This window comes from Peromyscus californicus, unplaced genomic scaffold (assembly GCF_007827085.1).
Source record: "Peromyscus californicus insignis strain IS unplaced genomic scaffold, ASM782708v3 Scaffold_11__1_contigs__length_118956290, whole genome shotgun sequence".
Classification (NCBI taxonomy): Eukaryota; Metazoa; Chordata; class Mammalia; order Rodentia; family Cricetidae; genus Peromyscus; species Peromyscus californicus.
Genome location: NW_026294402.1, coordinates 31,606,163 through 31,624,200, shown reverse-complemented (window position 1 = coordinate 31,624,200; position 18,038 = coordinate 31,606,163). Strand labels below are relative to the sequence as shown.

Genomic DNA, 18,038 nt, shown 5'->3' with positions numbered 1-18,038 from the left:
GGCTCAGCCTCTACAAGTTGAGGGTCAAGACAGGTGCTACCGAAAAGGACGAATGAACTACTGTGGACATGAGCTATTGGTGCATAAAGAAAGTGAGTAGGCCAGGCCCTCATGAGGAAGTGGGTCTGGGTGAGTTTGGGGGCACCAGCACATTCAGACAGGTCTGTCTTTTCCCAGTGTTGTGAGGGACTCAAACTCAGCCGTCTTTAGATGGTGATCTTGGAGGTAGGTGCTCCCTGCTGAGCTGGACTGGAAGTAATGGAGCTTAGGGTTTCTTCTTTGGAAATAATCCCTGTTTTTATACACAAACTTTCTCAAATTGAACTGCAAATTTAGGACATACCTACCTAGTCTTTGAAGAGCATTTTATAAAATGTGACCAAGTAACACAGTCCCCGCTTTAGGGTTTTCTGGCTGAGAGTAACTTTCATGTGACTGTGATGGTTAATACTGATTAACCTTGTCAACCTGACAAGTCATCTGGAAGACAAACCTCTGAGCATGTCTGGGAGGTAGTTCTAATTAGGTTAATTGAGGTGGTAAGACCCACCTTAACTATGGGCAGCACCATTCTATGAGCTGGGAGTCCTGGAGAGAGCAGAACTGAGAAAATGAGACCAGGTGTGGTGGTACACACCTTTAATCCCTACACTTGGGAGGCAGAAGCAGACGAATCTCTGAATTCAAGGCTAATTTGTTCTAAAAGATGAGTTCCGGGTCAGCCAGGACTGCAGAGTAAGACCCGGTCTTGAAAATAAAATAAAATAGAAAAGAGAAATCGAGCTGAGCACCAGCACTCATCTTTCCACTTCCTGAACGTGCAGCTGCCTCGAGTTCCTGACACTGTGACTTTACTGCCACTGTGGACTGTACCTTCAAACTAGGAGCAAAATGAACCCTTCCCCGCTTCAGCTGGCTTTTATCCAGTATTTGGTCAAATTAATGAAAAAACAAAAGTGACTAATACAGAGCCTATCATTGCGTTATAATCCCTCTCTTCAAGTCACAACAATAACTGCTAGCCCTGGACTGTAGAGGTAGCTCCACAGTTAAGAGCACTTGCTGTTCTTCCAGAGGACTTGGGTCCAGTTCCCAGGACCCACCTGGTAGCTCTTGTAACTTGTAACCACACTGCCAGGGGATCTGACACCCTCTTCTACCCTCCCTAGGCACCAGGTACCAACATGCATAGAGATATAAAATTAAAATAAATCGATTTTTAAAAAGACTTTTAGCCCTGGGTATGATGAGTTTGAGGCCAGCCTAGTCTACATAACAAGTTCCAGGCCAGCCAAAAACAAAGCAAAACAGAACAAAGTAACTCTTAGACTTGTTCTTTTATTTTGTGTTTATTTGTTTTGTTGTTTTTTTGAGACAGGGTCTCATTCAACAAGGCTGGTCAAGAACTCCTGACCTCCCTATACCTCCCAAGCACTGGGTTTACAAGCATGTAGACCACACCTGCTCTTGACATGATTTCCTTCTACCCTCTATTCTTTTCTCTTCTTTTTTAAGATTTATTTACTTATATATTTTATGTACAAGAGTGCTCTGTTTTCATGCACACTAGAAGGGGGCATCAGATCCCATTACAGGTGGTTGTGAGCCACCATGTGGTTGCTGAGAATTGAACTCAGGACCTCTGGAAGAGCAGCCAGTGCTCTTAACCACTAAGCCATCCATCTCTCCAGCCCCAGTCCCCTGTTCTTTACCCACATTAAATCCTACTTTAAAAAAAAAAGAGAAATTAAAAGAAAAACCTGAATCCTACTTTTAGCCATAGGCATGAAGATGCACCTCTACTAAGATGTTCTTTGGGGCTCTGCTGTTTCCAGTAGGGCACATTCCAAACATCTCATGAAAGCTTTTATAGTGTCTAGCTCAAATAAGCACTTACAGATATTTGTTGACTGAGAAGGTGAATAAAAAGACTCAACACTTCTGAGGTGAGAAATCACTAAAACTACAGCACAGCAAACTCCATCCCTAAAGTGAAACATGCCCCCCCCCCCCCCAAAGACAGAAGTGTCTCTACAACTCCTTTTGGAAGGCTAGAAATTTTCAGGGTTCTGTAAAATGTGATAAAACATCTACCACACAGAAACCTCGTCTGTTACTGCTCAAAAAAAAAAAACGAAAAAGGAACATTTAACACACACACACACACACACCCCACACACACCCTCAAGCTCCAAGTATAAGAAATCTACAGAGAGCTGGGCATGATGTCACACTCCTTTAATCCCAGCACTTTCGAGGCAGAGGGAGCTCTAAGTTTGAGGCCAACCTGGTCTACAGAGCAAGTTCCAGGATAGCCAGGGCTACACAGAGAAACCCCATCTCAAAAAAACAAAATTAAAAAACAAAACACATTAAAAAGAAGAAATCTACAGAGGCTTCACAGGAAGCAAAGCCAGGAAACTAAACATGGCTCCAGCACTCATCACCAACTGCTATAACCAACCCAGGTATTAGGAATTGTGTCCATGTCTACTGTAAGCAGATAAACTGAGGCATAAGAGGAATTAAACCTCTCATCGAAGATACCGAACTAATGAAGTCACCACAAGACTGCACATCTTTCTTCTGACGTGGATAGATGTGGCAAGTTTTCCCTGTTAGAACAAAAGGTTCCAGGAACATGGTGGGAGGTGGTTCTCATTCATACCTGATCCGCGGTGAGTAGAGGCTCCTCATTGATGCCAGAATCATTTTCACTCTTCTCGTTGAACTCGTCCTCTTCCTTCTCATGGATCTGAAGAAGGAGAAGTGACATTCTAACCATCAGCTGTAGATCCTCTGCCCCTAGATTAGCTGAAAGGCCGTTTTAGTCTCCTGCTGTCTGAACATTCTAGCATCAGCCCCTAGACCAGCTGAAGGGCTGTTTTAGCCTCCCGCTGTCTAAAGAGAAAATATGGAGAGGAGCCTGAGTCTCATCTTGTTCCAAATCTGCCCTGTCACATCACACACCAGGCATTGCCAGCATGGCCAGAAGAATACAATAAGGTAGAAGTAAGCGGCACCATTCTGACTCAAGGGGATCTGCATTGTTCTTGAACTCACAGGCAGGTTCTCCTTGAACGAAGCAGGAACCCACTTATGATGAGTGACCAGCTCATGCAGCAAATATAATTCTTTAAGTAGTGTCAGTTGGGCAGGGGAGAGGGGTGTCCAGATTTTTATTTTAGTGGGCACTTCAAGGGGTAGGTTGTTTCCATTCAAATAGTCCCAGCTTTTTGTATGTGATAAAACGCCATCCTGTCATTGGAATCCAGGTGTGGTTTCTTAGCTGATGAACCAACATGGGATATATCACATGAGCTAAAAGACAAACTGAGCCATGCCATGACGCTGCATGGCTATGATTCCAGCGTTTGGCTGGGACCTCTAGCTCACTCCTGCTTGATCTGGAAAGCCCCATTCCTCTCTCCAAACCCCACCCTCTCGGAGAATCTCCAAGAAAGAAAAGGTACCAAAAAGGCCAGTTCTGAATTCTTGGAGGCAAAGGCAACTCCTGCCCTGAAGTTGCCAGCTATTCAAGTCCCCAACTAAAGTGCTCAGCTTTTGGCCGTACTTGGGTACAAACCCAGCTTGTGGTGGATACATCATCACCCCTCCGAGTACAGGCTATAGTTTGGGCATGTGACTTCTCCTGCCTGGATCTCTGGGGCTGGAGAACTTACCCGGGAGTTGCTTTGCTCAAATAAACCTGTTCTTTTACTTTTTCAATGTGTCTTGATCTGGCTTACAGTGTCAGAGGAGAAACCTATTATTGCCATACAGAAAACCTATTACCCAGCACTTAGGAGGTAGCCCCAGGGTGAGCAGGAATTTAAGATCCTCCTCCTACTATTCCTACCTAGCAACTTCAAAGCCAGCCTGGGTTACATGAGATACTGTTTTGAAACAAAGCAACAACAACAACAACAACAACAAAAGGCCAGGTATGGTCAGCACATGTCTGTAAGCCTAGCTCTCCAGAGGCTGAGGCAGGAGAATTGCAGCAAGTCCAAGGCTAGCCAGGGTCGTAGAATGAGACCTTGTCAAAAAAAGAAAGCAATGAAGGAGAAAAAGAAGGGAGGGATGGAGGGAAGGAAGGAGGAGGCAGAGAGGGGAGAGGAAAGGAAAGAAGGAATAAAAGGAAAGAAAAAACAAAGCCTAAGAAAAACACTGAAAGGAGAATTCTGTTCAGCTCATTTGTCCTGTGTCCCCTAAACTCTATAATCTTAAGATTCCAGAAGTTCACAGCCTTGAGACTCTGGATGTCTAGTCCAACAAGATATTTGTAACAATTCTGGCTTCACTGGCCATATTGCAAACTGTTAACGGTCCAGAGTTTACGTTCACATCCTGCACACATGGAGTCGCCCACCCTAAGGATCTTTCCTTCCAGGAATCCCGCTGAAAATCATACAGGAGTTGGCAAGAAAGATCCAGGAAATCCATCCACAGAGCCACCTCCCATGCAGGATCCACTCTTCTTGGCCTCTAAGAGCTAACCTGTTGATTGGTCTGTCCCCTAGGACACTTCTTCCCATTTTAACAGGAAACTCTGGTGAGGTCCAGCTCTCATGTGGTCTAGCCTCAAAACTTCCTTCTTTGAGTTCCACTTTGGCTGGGACCCCCTAACCGTGCATATCCCCTCCTATCTCTACCTAAAACCAGGACATTGTCATTATAAAAAAATTAAGCAAATGTATCTTGAATGCCATCTGTTCTCAACCTGGAGAAGAGGCAAGGCAAGGAGGAGAGGGAATCACCAGAGGAGCTGGTGGACAGATGGCAGCATCTATTTCTGCGGTGGAATCCATATGCCTGTGCCTCTGCCAAGTCTACCACCTGTGGTAGCTACTTGTTTCCACAGCTCCCCACCGGGCAGAACAAAACTCCTGGGGCCACACTTTGTTCACAGCTACATTGACATGGCAGAACTCCCCAAGGGTCAGGTGGCTCTTACTGGGAAATGGAGGATTGTGTTTTCTGTTTGAGTTACTTGTTTTGTTTTTAAAAGAGTTTTACTTTTTTTTTTTTTTAAATGTCTGAGTGCTCTGTCTGCATGTACACCTTCATGCCAGAAGAGGGCATCAGATTCCACTAGAGATGGTTGTGAGCCATCATGTGGTTGCTGGGAATTGAACTCAGGATCTCAGGAAGAGCGGCCAGTGCTCCTAACTGCTGAACCATTTCTCTATGCCCGAGTTACATTTATAAGCCTCTGACAGCAACGTTAGTCCATAACTCAAATTTGGGTATGAGGGGTTGAACTGAAGACTATGAAAATCCAGTGTGTAGCTAGGTATGGTGGTATATATTTGTAATCCTGAGAACCTGCCTGACTCCATTTTGAAGGCAGGAGCCATTTATGTTGAATTGCTAAAAATAAGTTTCTATGTACTGTAAGAGCTGAGTTGCTCTGTTTCCTGGAATCGAACCTTCCCCAACCCATGACCTTGATTGTGTTGTTGTTGTTGTTTTTGTTGTTGTTTGGGTGGGAACTCCACCTCAATCCCTGGCACTCTGGCATCCCTATACCCAAAGAGTCTGGAATGTTCTGGTGGAAGATCCACCTCAACTCCCCTCCCCTATCTTTCCCTAAACTCGCCCCTTCAAAACCTACCAAACACAGCTCCTCCCCCAGAGAGGCTCAAGACCACTCCCATAGGGTATATATGCTGCATCCCAGAAAACAGACACGTGGTTCTTCTGGTCTCTTCGTCCAGTCTCCTCTCTGAGGGACCAGAGAATCACCGGGGAATGCTTTACCCATTAAACCTGGGTTTTTCCAATTAGGTCTGATTCGGTTTAATTTGGATTGCTGCATTGGCGGAGAGGCCTTCAGGGTACAAAGACTTATCAGTTGTTGTTTTTGTTTTTCAAGAGGGGGTTTTCTGTGTAGCTTTGGAGCCTGTCCTGGAACTCACTCTGTAGACCAGGCTGGCTGGCATTGAACTCACAGAGATCTGCCTCCCAAGTGCTAGGATTAAAGGCGTGCACCACCACTGCCCAGCCCTTGATGTGTTTTTGAGAATACCTTGACCCTCCCTGACCTGATCACATGCTGGCCACATGATGTGTTTTGAGGTTTTTTTTTTCCTGTACTTCCTATTGCCCCATTGTCTGTCTTCTGTAAACCTGCTTTACCACTACTCTTGATTTCACCTCTTAAAAGGGGCCCAAGAAATGGATTCGGGGCTGCTCTCTTTGATTAGGAGGCAGCCGTTGGTCAGCTCTTGGGTGCACCCCAATAAAAATCAGGCTTGTTTCAAATTTGGCTCAATTTGTGGCAATGCTCTTATTCTTGCTAGTGGGATTAAGGATCCCAGCACTCAAGAGGTTAAGAGAGCCTGAGCTACAGAGTGCAATCATCTCTTGAAATAAAAAATAAATAACTGGGGGGAAGGTGAGGAGGGCCGGAGCGGGGAGAACAAGGGAATCCATGGCTGATATGTAGAACTGAATTGTATTGCAAAATAAAAATAAAAAAAAATTAAAAATAATAAATAAATAAATAAATAAATAAATAAATAAATAAATAAATAAATAACATGCAGATACAGCTCAGCGGCAAAGCCCTGGATTCCATCCCCAACAATAAAATAAGATGGTGACCTAGGACTATAGTTCAGTGGTAGAGTACCTGCCTAGCAAGTGCAAATTGATCCTAAACGCTGAAAAACAACAACAGGCCAGATGTGGTGGTGCCTGCCTGCAATCCCAGCACGTGGGAGGCAGAAGATCAAGAGTTCAAGGTCATCCTCATGCCATTTCTACATCCAGAGTTCAAGGCCTGAGTCCCAGGAAACCAAAACCAAACACAAGGAAAGGGAGTGCTTGCGTTTTCTGAAAGGTGTCCGGTTTCTGCACAATTACTTCACTAAATCAGTTTTGCACCTTTGAACTAGACCATCTCCCTCCCCAAGTTTCTCCCACACGTGGGCGGGGGTGGGGGGGGGCCTTGTAGGGAAGGAAGCTAATGGCTGGGCAGCAGTGAATGAACCCCAGCTGCAGCCCCAGTGAGGCACTTCTGGGGTGCCCTTTCCTGTGGCCCTCTCAGGAACAAAGCACACAAGTCTGGGTCTAAGTTGTTAAATAAGATAAGGAGATCTGAAAGCCGATTATAGCCTTAGAAAAGCCATGGTGAGCACCGTCACTGTTGTGAGTTGTTTTCTTGTTTCTCAGAAATCAGCCATGGGGGTGGGGGGGCGAGGGGGGGCTCAGCACACACAATGCACCCCTTGAGCCCCGGCTCCTCCCTCCTCCTGCTACCTCTGCTCAGTCACAGGCTTCACCACATCCGCCCTGTTTCAGGTCTCCCTCTTCTCTCTGGGCTCGTGCTCTATCTAACTCCATCCTGCCTCGCCTCGACCTGGTTCCGTCAAGACTGTGGTTTTTTCCCTCAACCCTGTCAGACTCTGCTTTGCGGTGACAGCTCTGTCACTTCTCCACAAACCTTTCCCTTCACTCTAGCTGTTTACAGACTCCACTCCCCACCCCGTCCCCCAAACCAAGGGAGTATCTTGAGCAAAAAGCTTAACGGAGCAAGAGAGGGAGGGTTCTGGAAAACAACAGCTCCGAATACAGTGGCGCCTGGATACTCATTCTGATTATGTGACACGGACACGAGAGTCACTTCCTTGGCTACTTGTGTGGCGATGAGAAAGGTACCTGTCCCAAATGATCCACAAGCCTGCCACGTGAAGTCCATTTCCTTGTGGACTAAACCTTATGCTCATTTCCACACTGTCAAAGCGAATGAGGCTCTTGTAAGGAAAAAAGTATCCACCCAAGGTCTTTCTTCCTAGAATTAAGAAGACATAGTTCCAGACTGGGAGTTGACTGCAGCAAACTCTTCATCTTGCTTTGAGGAAAAGGTGTGCATCAGGATTGCCACCATGCAATATAAAGCTAAAAACTAACGTAGAACCTCCAACACTTAGACCTTGTTGGGCAGCGTCCACGAAGGGCTTAAGAGTCTGCAGAGTTCTTGTGTCCAACACAAATAAAAGCCAGGGCCTTTTGCTAAAGCACTCCAGTTTACCCTGTTCTAGAAAAGAAGAATTTCTTCTTCATATTTAGCCCTTTACATATTTCCCACCCCTTTCTCCACTGACTCAAATATATGGTTGCTGCAATAACATTAAGAGAACAAAGATACATTTTTTTTTTTTTTTTTTTACCTCCAGACAAAAAAGTAGGATGAAGGAAAGAAACCTAACAGTATGTGCTCAGCCCAAGGAAAGGGCACTCTGTCCCTTTTGTGCCTGTGAACAACCAGGAACCATCTGTGTGGGCCAAGTCAAGGGCTCTGTATTCTCACAGCAAGATGCTCACGGTATTTGGTCAACAAACACTCATTGAAAGAATTAATGACAAAGGACAAAGCGAGGACTTAAGGCTACATTCAGCCCTGCCTCCAGATGACGGAGCCTCTTCGCTGCCTGGAAAGTAGAAAGATGGACCTTCCTGTCCTGGATGGCTGTCTCCTCTCATCTTGGAGTCAGTCCCTGTCTGCTATTAAGTAAAGGTTACAGAGATCAAAAGATGGTCTTCTATGTCATAGCCAGGAACAGAAGAGAGTGAGTCATTAAAAAAAACAGAGTGGATACTTGTTAAATAATAATATCTCCATGTATAATTCAAAGATATAATTTTGACCTAACATATAAGTGCACATTTATTCACCGAGCATCATCATGTACAGCTAAGCTAGGATGATGGGTCTCTAAGTGGAGCCCCACATAGTCTTTCTTGAAGTTCCCACATTATACAATTATTTAAACCACCTCCTGTTTCCATTTATTTGCAGTAGAAGGAAGGCACCCAGAATATTGTTCACACAGTTACCTCTTCTTCCCCCCGAGGCTCTATTAAAATGAGAGTAAATGGATTTAAAGTAAGACGATCCCACAGGAGCAAAATGACTTAGAGAAAGACAATAACCAAAAATGTGCTTGCTGGGAAGCAGCTGCTGGCCACACCTTCTCCAGGTAGAGCTGCGAAGGCAAATGAACTCACACAGAAGATGTTGGAAAGCTTGGGAGCTGGAGCCTCAGGTTGGCAGCATGCGTGAGGTTAAAAAGATGAGTACTTGTTCGGGTGCTTCCTTGGGGGCAGCTGGACCCTAGGTCTCTTCTAGCAGCTGTGTAGAAAGGCTGCTACCATAAATCCTGTCACCCCCGGAGAGTCGGTGGCTTCACTGGTGAAGTTGAACCAGTGAGGCTTCTGCCTCAGACACACCAGACAACTTGACAGTGCCTGGAGTGGGGGAGTCTTACAAAAACAGAGGGAGTGATAAGCTGTAGACTCATCAGAGAGACCCCAGCCTCCTTCCCCAAGGGGATCTGAGGGGCATCCAGAAAACAAAGAGAAAACCGGCCTCTTCGAGGCTTTCAGAGCAAGCAGCACTGGAACCACCCCTCCTGCTACACATCTGGACAAAATCTATGAGGCAATTGTTTCCAGGCACTGGATGCAGGCAGTGCAAGGCTTTGGACTGGAAAGAAATGAGGAAAACTCAGATCCGCTAAAAAGTATAATACCATAAGTAGCAAGTAACAATAAAAGTATCAAGAACTTTATTTGTTTGCTTTTGAGTTTTATTTGATTGGTTGGTTTTGTTGCTGTTTTGAGATAGGGTCTATCCATCCTGGAATTCACTATGCTAGCCAGGCTGGCCTTGAACTCACAGCCTTCTCTTGCCTTTGTCTCTTGAGTGCTGGGATTGCAGTGTTAGAATGACCAGTCTGAGAAAAATTTTAAATGATCTTTTTTTCTCTTCTGTCAGAAAAATCATTTTGTATTGTGGAGTATAAATCAAGATAAAATACATGACAGCGGCATAAGAATGGAGGGAAGAGACAAACTTTCAAGCTTCATGTTTTATCTGAAGAGGCAAAATATTTCTTTAAATAGCTTGTGATAACTGAAAATGTACAATGCACTCTGGAGAAAACACGCTATAAGAATACTGAGAGCATGATAATATAGGCCTGTAATTCCAGAGAGCTAAGAGGCTGAGCAGGAGAATTTAAAGTTTGAAGACGGTTTGACAAGTTAGTGAGATTCCCCTACTCTCTTCTCAAACAAAACAAAACAAAAGTCAGGCATGGTGTTGCTCACCTTTAATCTTAGCACTTGGGAGGCATAGGCAGGAGAATGGATCTCTGTGAGTTCAAGGCCAGCGTGGCCTACATAGTAAGTTCCAGGACAGTGTAGAAAGACCCTGTCTCAAAAAACAAAAACAAAGTGAAGAGGTATAGATAAAGGTCCATTACAAGGAACAAAATGGAACGCCAAAGAAAACTGAAAAAGGAAATTAAGAAGGCTGGAGAGATGGCTCAGTGTTTAAGAGCACTAGCTGCTCTTCCAGAGGACCCAGGTTCAATTCCAAGCACCGACATGGCAGCTCACAGCCACCTCTCACTCCAGTTCCAGGGGATCTGATATCCTCTTTTGATCTCTGCAGGCACCAGGCACATAAGTAGAGTACAGACAAATATGTAAACAAAACAGCCATACAAATAAAATACAAATAAATAACTCATTTTAAAAATTAAAAAAATGAAGAAAATGAATCAACTAAAAAATAAACAATAGAGAAAAACCAAAGAAACCAAACGTGGCTCCCTAAAAAGATTGATACACGTCATAAACCTACAGACAGGGAGAAAGGACACAAATTTACGCTACCAGGAACAAGGACGGAAACGCATTATAGATCTCACAAACCGTACTACAAGATGGAAAATCACAGAGCCTGTAAGACTGACCGCTCAGCAGGTAAGGGCTCAGGGGTAAAGGCACTGATGGTCAAGCTTGATGACCTCAGTTCAATCCCCGGACACCACACAGTAGAAGGAAAGAACCGCCGGGCGGTGGTGGCGCACGCCTTTAATCCCAGCACTCGGGAGGCAGAGGCAGGCGGATCTCTGTGAGTTCGAGGCCAGCCTGGTCTCCAAAGCGAGTACCAGGAAAGGCGCAAAGCTACACAGAGAAACCCTGTCTCGAAAAACTCGAAAAACCAAAAAAAAAAAAGAAGGAAAGAACCGACGCTCCCAAGTTGTTCTCTGGCCGCCACACATGTACCATGTTATGTCCATCCCACCCCTAACACACAAAGTAAGTAAGTTAATGTAAAAAAAAAAAAAAAAAAGAAGATTATAGATAAATTTATGGTTAATGTATTCATTGATAGATTGAATGGATAAATTCCTTGAAATCTATGATTCAGGGGTCTGAGGAGATGGCTCAGTGGGTGATATGCTTACCTCAAAAGCATGAGGACCTGAGTTCAAATCCCCAGCATCCATGTAAAAGGCCGGGCACGGCTGTGCACCTATCATCTCAGGGATGGGGAGTGGAGGCAGACGGAGCTTACCCAGCCACCCAGTCTAACTGAATCATGAACTTCAGGCTCACTGAGAGACCTTGGCTCAATAACTAATATGGAAGACAATAGAGGAAGATACCCACCATGGACCTCTAGCCTCTGTGTGCAAATGTATGTGTGCATACACACACACACACACACACACACACACACACACACACACACACACACACACACAAACGCCCTAACCTTCTACAGAAAAAGTCCATTGTAGTAGCTTACCACACATTTAAGGAGGAACCAATAGCAATGTAACATGAATTCTTTCACAAAACAGGATAACATCCAGCTCACTTTATGACCTATGTTGTATAGCTGTTTGCTCTGAATTGAAACATTCCCTCTGAGAGGGAAGAGGGAGACTCACAAGACTCAGGAACTAAATGAAAATACCCTAAGAAATAACTATTTGCAAGACTCAGAAAGCTCCCAAAAGTTACAAGAGTCACAAGGCCCCTCCCTAAGGTCATATAATTGTTAAGGATTGCTGTAGAGGGGAGACTGTAGTTGTGTGAGGAGCTCCAAGGATGAAGTTTTCACAGGTCTTCCCCATGTTGGATGAGCTTTCAAGGATGCAGTTACCTTTGTCATCCACGCTCCTGTAAGTAATCTCAATAAACTCATTGCTTCACTAAGCTAGACTTGGCTATAATAATTTCTTTCTTTGTCATCAATGCCCTATCAGAGGTAAATAGACATTTATTCATGTTTCCCCAGAAAAAGTCACACAATACCTTAGAACAAAAGAACATTACAAAAAAAGAAAGAAAGCATAGAACTGGGCATATTAGCCCAGAGCCTATTATAATCCCTGCCCATACAGGCTGAAATGGCAAGACTGGAAGTTTGGAGGCCAGCCTAAGCTGCAAAGTGAGTTTCAGGCCAATCTAGGCTATACAGTGAGACATGGTCTCAAGCAGGCAACAAAACTTGTCCACAATAGTTCATAACCTGGGAAACTATTTGCTAGTCCCTTAAAAGTTAAACACAGATCTGTCATATGGCTGGGCCTTCCAGCCCCCTAGGTTTTCCTAACGAGAAATGGAAGCACATGTCCCTATAATGATGTAGATAAGAATGTCTAAAGCACCGGGCGGCAGTGGCGCTTGCCTTCAATCCCAGCACTCGGGAGGCAGAGCCAGGCAGATCTCTGTAAGTTCGAGGCCAGCCTGGTCTACAGAGTGAGATCCAGAACAGGCACTAAAACTACACATAGAAACCCTGTCTCAAAAAACCAAAAAAAAAAAAAGAATGTCCAAAGCAGGGGTTGGAGAGATGGCTCAGTGGTTAAGAGTACTGATTGCTCTTCCAGGTTCAATTCCTAGCACTCACATGTCAGCTCACAACTGTCTGTAATTCCAGTTCCAGGGTCCAGGGGACTTGACACCCACAGCAGAACACCAATGCATATAAAATAAAAATAAATAAATTAAAAAAAAGCCTTTTGAAAAAAAATATCCAAAGCAGCTTTGTTTGAAATTTTAAAAAACTAGGAACAGACCAATATTAATCTACAGATGAGTGAATACATTAAATGTAGTGTATCCATGCAAGTGACTACTATTTAGCAATAAAATAAATGAAATAAATTTATTTATTTGTAAAAGTAGTTGCTACTATACAACAGGGAACAAGGTGAGGCCCTCCTGCTTGATCTTTTTATGTTTTCAAGACAGAGTTTTACTGTATAGATCTTGCTGTCCTGGAACTCACTCTGTAGGTCAGGCTGGCCTTGAACTCATAGAGATCTGCCTGCCTCTGCCTCCTGAGTGCTGGGATTAAAGGCATGCACCATCACCCCTGGGTGGCTGATCCTTTAGAACTGTATAAATGTGTCACTTTGATTTTAACAAAGCCAAAATCATTCTCATTGCAGTCAGGATTGAAGTGTCTATGATATTTAATTCAATTGCTTATTTTAGTCACAAAGACAAGCATGAGCAGATAGAGAAACAAACAACTGATTCTTGGCAATATCCACAAAGTAGAAGATTATAAGGGCTCATGAAATTGAGACTGCGCTGTGCATATACCATACTATGTATGGGTGCTTGGTTGGCCAGGCTAGCAGAAGGCATTCGGAGTACTGGTCAACCTGTTAAGCCATTTAAACTGGGGTTAAAGTCCTTCTACTGTAATAAAGCCAGGTGATAAAGAAGGATGAGATAAAGCAGACTTTCTCCATCTGCTTTCATCATCTGTCCTGTGCCAGACTTAGATAAGAACAACCCCATTGAGCAGAGCTCAAGGCTACCCTTCCCAGAGTCTCTCAGCTCTCCGAGAACTACCAGCCCCCTTGAGGGGGGTGTACAAGTGAAGATGAAGTAGGGCAGCCTGTCTTATATATCCATTGGCATAATTCACAACATAAGCTGGAAAAGTGGCCTCTTATATCCTGACGACCTGATCTGATTTCGGTAACTAGACTCATTGCATTATTGTGACTTTCTCTCTTTTATTTTAGGTGACTACGAGGTACTGTGCATATGTGTGCAGCAAGAGAAAATGCACAGGCAGGAGTTCAAAGAGGACCTGAGACCCAGGCTCCAGTGTCAGTGTTGTGTGCTTGCAGTAAGTCAATCATAGCCTCACTGTCTTGCCTGCCAGAGAGGCCTCAATGTCCTAAGTATTCTCTATTGTTCATGATTAGGAGATGCAGCCACTCTTTCAACAAATGCTGATCCCTCCCCTGTGCTATTTGGAGCAGTTCTGTAGATACAGTGCCCAGTCAGGGAAATCTGCTTCCTGTTCTTTTACTTGGGACCAATTCTTGAGCTCCCAGGAAGATGTGATCCATCACTATACCAAATTCCTGAAATTCATCATTTGCTGAGTCCCCAGGGCCGGGCCAGCACTTCCTGAATACAAAATTGTCAGATTTTCTTCATGGCTGAAACTAGAAAGCCAAACAATTGTCTTTTAACATGGATAGAACCATTAAATGATTTCACCTTTTGCTATGAGAATGCCTCTTGACCATTGGGTAGCCATTTCACCTGGGCATTAGCTCAGTGTTTGTGTGTGTCTCCTCCCGCCCACCACCCCTCAATTTTTGCTAAGACTCTGACCTCCAAAATTAAAATGGGAGGGAGCACCTCGAGGGAGGTGATTAGATATCACATACAGGTAGAGCCCTCATGAATGGTATTAATTCCTTATAAAAATTAGTCCAAACTAAGTTCAAGAGACTTCATTTGTCCTTTCTACCATGTGTGGACCTCACAAGAAAGTGTCACCTAGAACAGAAATGGGGGCCTCCCCACAATCTGAATCTGCTGGCAACTTGATCTTAGACTTCCAGTCTCTAGAACTATGGGAAATAAATGTCTACTGCTTATAAATCATTCAGAGATACTCTGCTCTGCTGACTAAAATACCACTACATATACAGTACATATATAGTCAGCCACCAGGGGCAATCTGGATTTTCTGAGAGACTATACAATCAACTCAAAAGAAGAATTCAGCCTCCTTTAAAAAATAAAGTTTTCCATGCCAGGCGGTGGTGGCGCACGCCTTTAATCCCAGCACTTGGGAGGCAAAGCCAGGCGGATCTCTGTGAGTTCAAGGCCAGCCTGGTCTACAGAGCGAGATCCAGGAAAGGCGCAAAGCTACACAGAGAAACCCTGTCTCGAAAAACCAAAAATAAATAAATAAATAAATAAATAAATAAATAAATAAATAAATAAAAATAAATAAATAAAGTTTTCCTTTTTAAGTGTGTGTGTGTGTGTGTGTGTGTGTGTGTGTGTGTCTATATGAGTGAATGCCATTTGTATGAGGGTGCCCACAGAGGCTGAAGGGGCTATCAGATCTCTTGGAGCTGGACTTGCAGGCAGCTGTAAACCATCTGACATGGGTGCTAGGAACTGACCTTGGGTCCTCTGCAAGAGCAGCCAGTGCTCTTGACCACTGAGCCATTTCTCCAGCCCCACTGAAACCCTCAGTTATCCTCTGCACTTGGAAAGGAACAAACAAAAGAAAACAACACCACACCTCCCTACCCATTGTTACCTGATTTACCTGAGCCCTAGCTCTAACCAGCAGGCTATAAGGTCGACCGGTGCTTGCTCAAAGCATTGCTTCTGATGGGACTGTGCTATTCACTTTAGACAGCAAACTCTGATTCTTAAAAATGTTTTTGTTTGTACGTCTGTTGAGACTAGAATCTCACTCTGCAGTTTAGGCTTGCTCAAACTTGTGGCAACTGTCCTCCCTCAGCCTCCTGAGTGCCAGGATTACAGGTGTGCCACCAGAATGCCTGGTTACCTGATTTAAATATATATATATAAAGAGATAAGCCTAAGGTAGTCATTCTTTTCCAACTTGCTATGCAGATCATAATACTCAGGTCAGCAGTGGAAGTAATTTGGGGTTCTGGGAATGCAGTCACTGGCAGTGTGCTTAACATGTACAAGTTCCTGATTTCCAGCCACAGCACCACAAAGATGGAGCAGGAAGAAGGGGAGCAGCCTTGGGAAGTGGGTAACCATTTGTGGCAGTGTGAATAAAAAATGGCCCCCACAGGTCCATAGGGAGTGGCACTGTTAGGAGGCGTGGCCTTGTTGGAGGAAGTGTGTTTCAATTCTTTTGCTGCTGCCTGCAGATCCAGATGTAGAACTCTCAGCTCCTTCTCCAACACCATGTCTGCCTGCTCACTGCCATGCTTCCTGCCATGACGATAATAGACTAAATCTCTGAATTGTAAGCCAGCCCCAATTAAATGTTTTTCTTTATAATAGTTGCTGTGGTCATGGTGTCTAGTTGCAGCAATTAGGACCCTAACTAAGACACCATTCGTACTCTTTTTATGCATAACCGCCCCAATTACCTCAAACACACCCAGTCTCCTTCCTACCTCATGCTTTATCTTCCTCAACAGCATGTGAAGTCCCAACAATGACTCAGAACTATTGCTTTAGAAGGCTATTGAGTTGTTGGACATTTTTCTATCTGGATTCCATATCTTCCCAACCCTGACTAAATAGGGGGCCCCTGAGAGGTACCTCAGTGTCAGAGTTGTTGCCATTCAGAGCCTCAATGTTTGGGTCCCTCCAGTCTTCTGAGAGTGAAGGGATGTAATTGTCTGTCAGAGCATCCCAAACCCTGTAAACAAAGAAAAGCTCTCATTAGCACACATCTGCTGCCTGACCCCGCCTGGAGGAAGGAAGAGCTGGGCCAGGCAAGAGAGAGGCTGCTGTGTGTGCCAGGCTGAGGTCATCTGCCTTCTAGCACACAGAGGCAGCAGCTGAAACACAGAATTCGAGGCATGTCTGGAGGAGAAAACCATGAGCATGGGGCCCTGTCCAGAGGCTTTAGAGGGAAAGCTGTTTGGTTTTTGCTTAGAAAAATTAATCTGTACCCCAACCATCTAGTTTATTCCTAAACCTCAGAAGTATCAGTGTTCCTTTCCCATAGTCTGAGAGAACCAGAGGGTAGAGGAAGGGACTGGGCAGATACTCTGACTGAGTCTTGTTAAAACTGGGTAACACATTTCAACTTCAGAGGCTTCCAATCTTCTCTCAGGAATCAGCTCCTCGATATCTAATGTAAGCAAGAGGAAAACATCAATATTGTAACTGCTCACTTCTTTTCCAAAATGCTCCAGGGAGTCCACAGCAACACAACCCTGTAGAGTTTATGTAGAGTTTAAACGTGCTGTGTTTTCATTATGGATACTAAGGCAAATGTACAAAACAGAAAAAAAAAAAAGCCAAGCATGGTGACACTCACCTCTCACCCCAGTACTTGGGAGGCACAGACAGTGGATCTCTATGGGTTTGAGGCTAGTCTGGTTTACATATTAAGTTCCAGACCAGCTGGGACTACATACTCACACAATTGGTTTTCAGAAAAGAAAGATGAGGTTATATTTCTTCTTGATTCTAATATATATATGTTTTCCTATAATTCTTATCACTTGATTCACTTATTTCCCAACTCTTCTTTGGACAAAAGGGAGGGTGGGGGGCCAAGGTTGTAGCTTAGTAGTAGAGCATTTGCCGAGCAGGTACAAGGCCTTAGGTTTGATCCTCAGTGTGGGGTGGGGTGGGGTGGAGATGATTTGAAAAAAATTCTGAAGTCACAAACATATCATGAAAATGAATGAATTATTAGGTACCCGAGAACAGACATTTGATATCAAATATATAACAATAAGGTAACTCATAAAATTAGGAATGGAACAAAATAGATGGGTATATGTGAAAGGTTTCCCTGGAAAAATAATGTATGTAACTGGTAATTAAATAAAAGAAACCCATGAAAACAATTTATTGACAGGAGAGGCATCTGCTTGCTATTTTTCCACCATATAAGAAAGCACTTTGGCCGGGCGGTGGTGGCGCACGCCTTTAATCCCAGCACTCGGAGGCAGAGGCAGGCGGATCTCTGTGAGTTCGAGGCACTAAGTGAGTTCCAGGAAAGGCACAAAGCTACACAGAGAAACCCTGTCTTGAAAAACAAACAAACAAAAAAGCAAATAAAAACCAAAAAAAGCACTTTGAGAGAACAAAGCCATCAAGTGTTCCTGAGACAGTCACTCAGCAAGACTTTTGAACCTGCTTCCCATGTGTGTACACGTGGGGTGTGTGTGTGTGTGTGTGTGTGTGTGTGTGTGTGTGTGTGTGTGTGAATTCATCTTGTATGT

The 18,038-nt window shown here is 44.2% G+C and overlaps 1 protein-coding gene across 1 annotated transcript in view; it reads right to left on the bottom strand.

The window, feature by feature from the left end:
- The window catches only part of Fez1 (fasciculation and elongation protein zeta 1), a 57,577-nt gene that overhangs the window by 19,295 nt on the left and 20,244 nt on the right, over positions 1-18,038 (bottom strand). Inside the window, exons 3-4 of the mRNA XM_052756472.1 lie at positions 16,396-16,495; positions 2,669-2,755 (exon numbers count right to left, since the gene is read on the bottom strand). Coding sequence (XP_052612432.1) covers positions 2,669-2,755; positions 16,396-16,495 — 187 coding nt within the window. The remainder of the gene's footprint in view (positions 1-2,668; positions 2,756-16,395; positions 16,496-18,038) is intronic.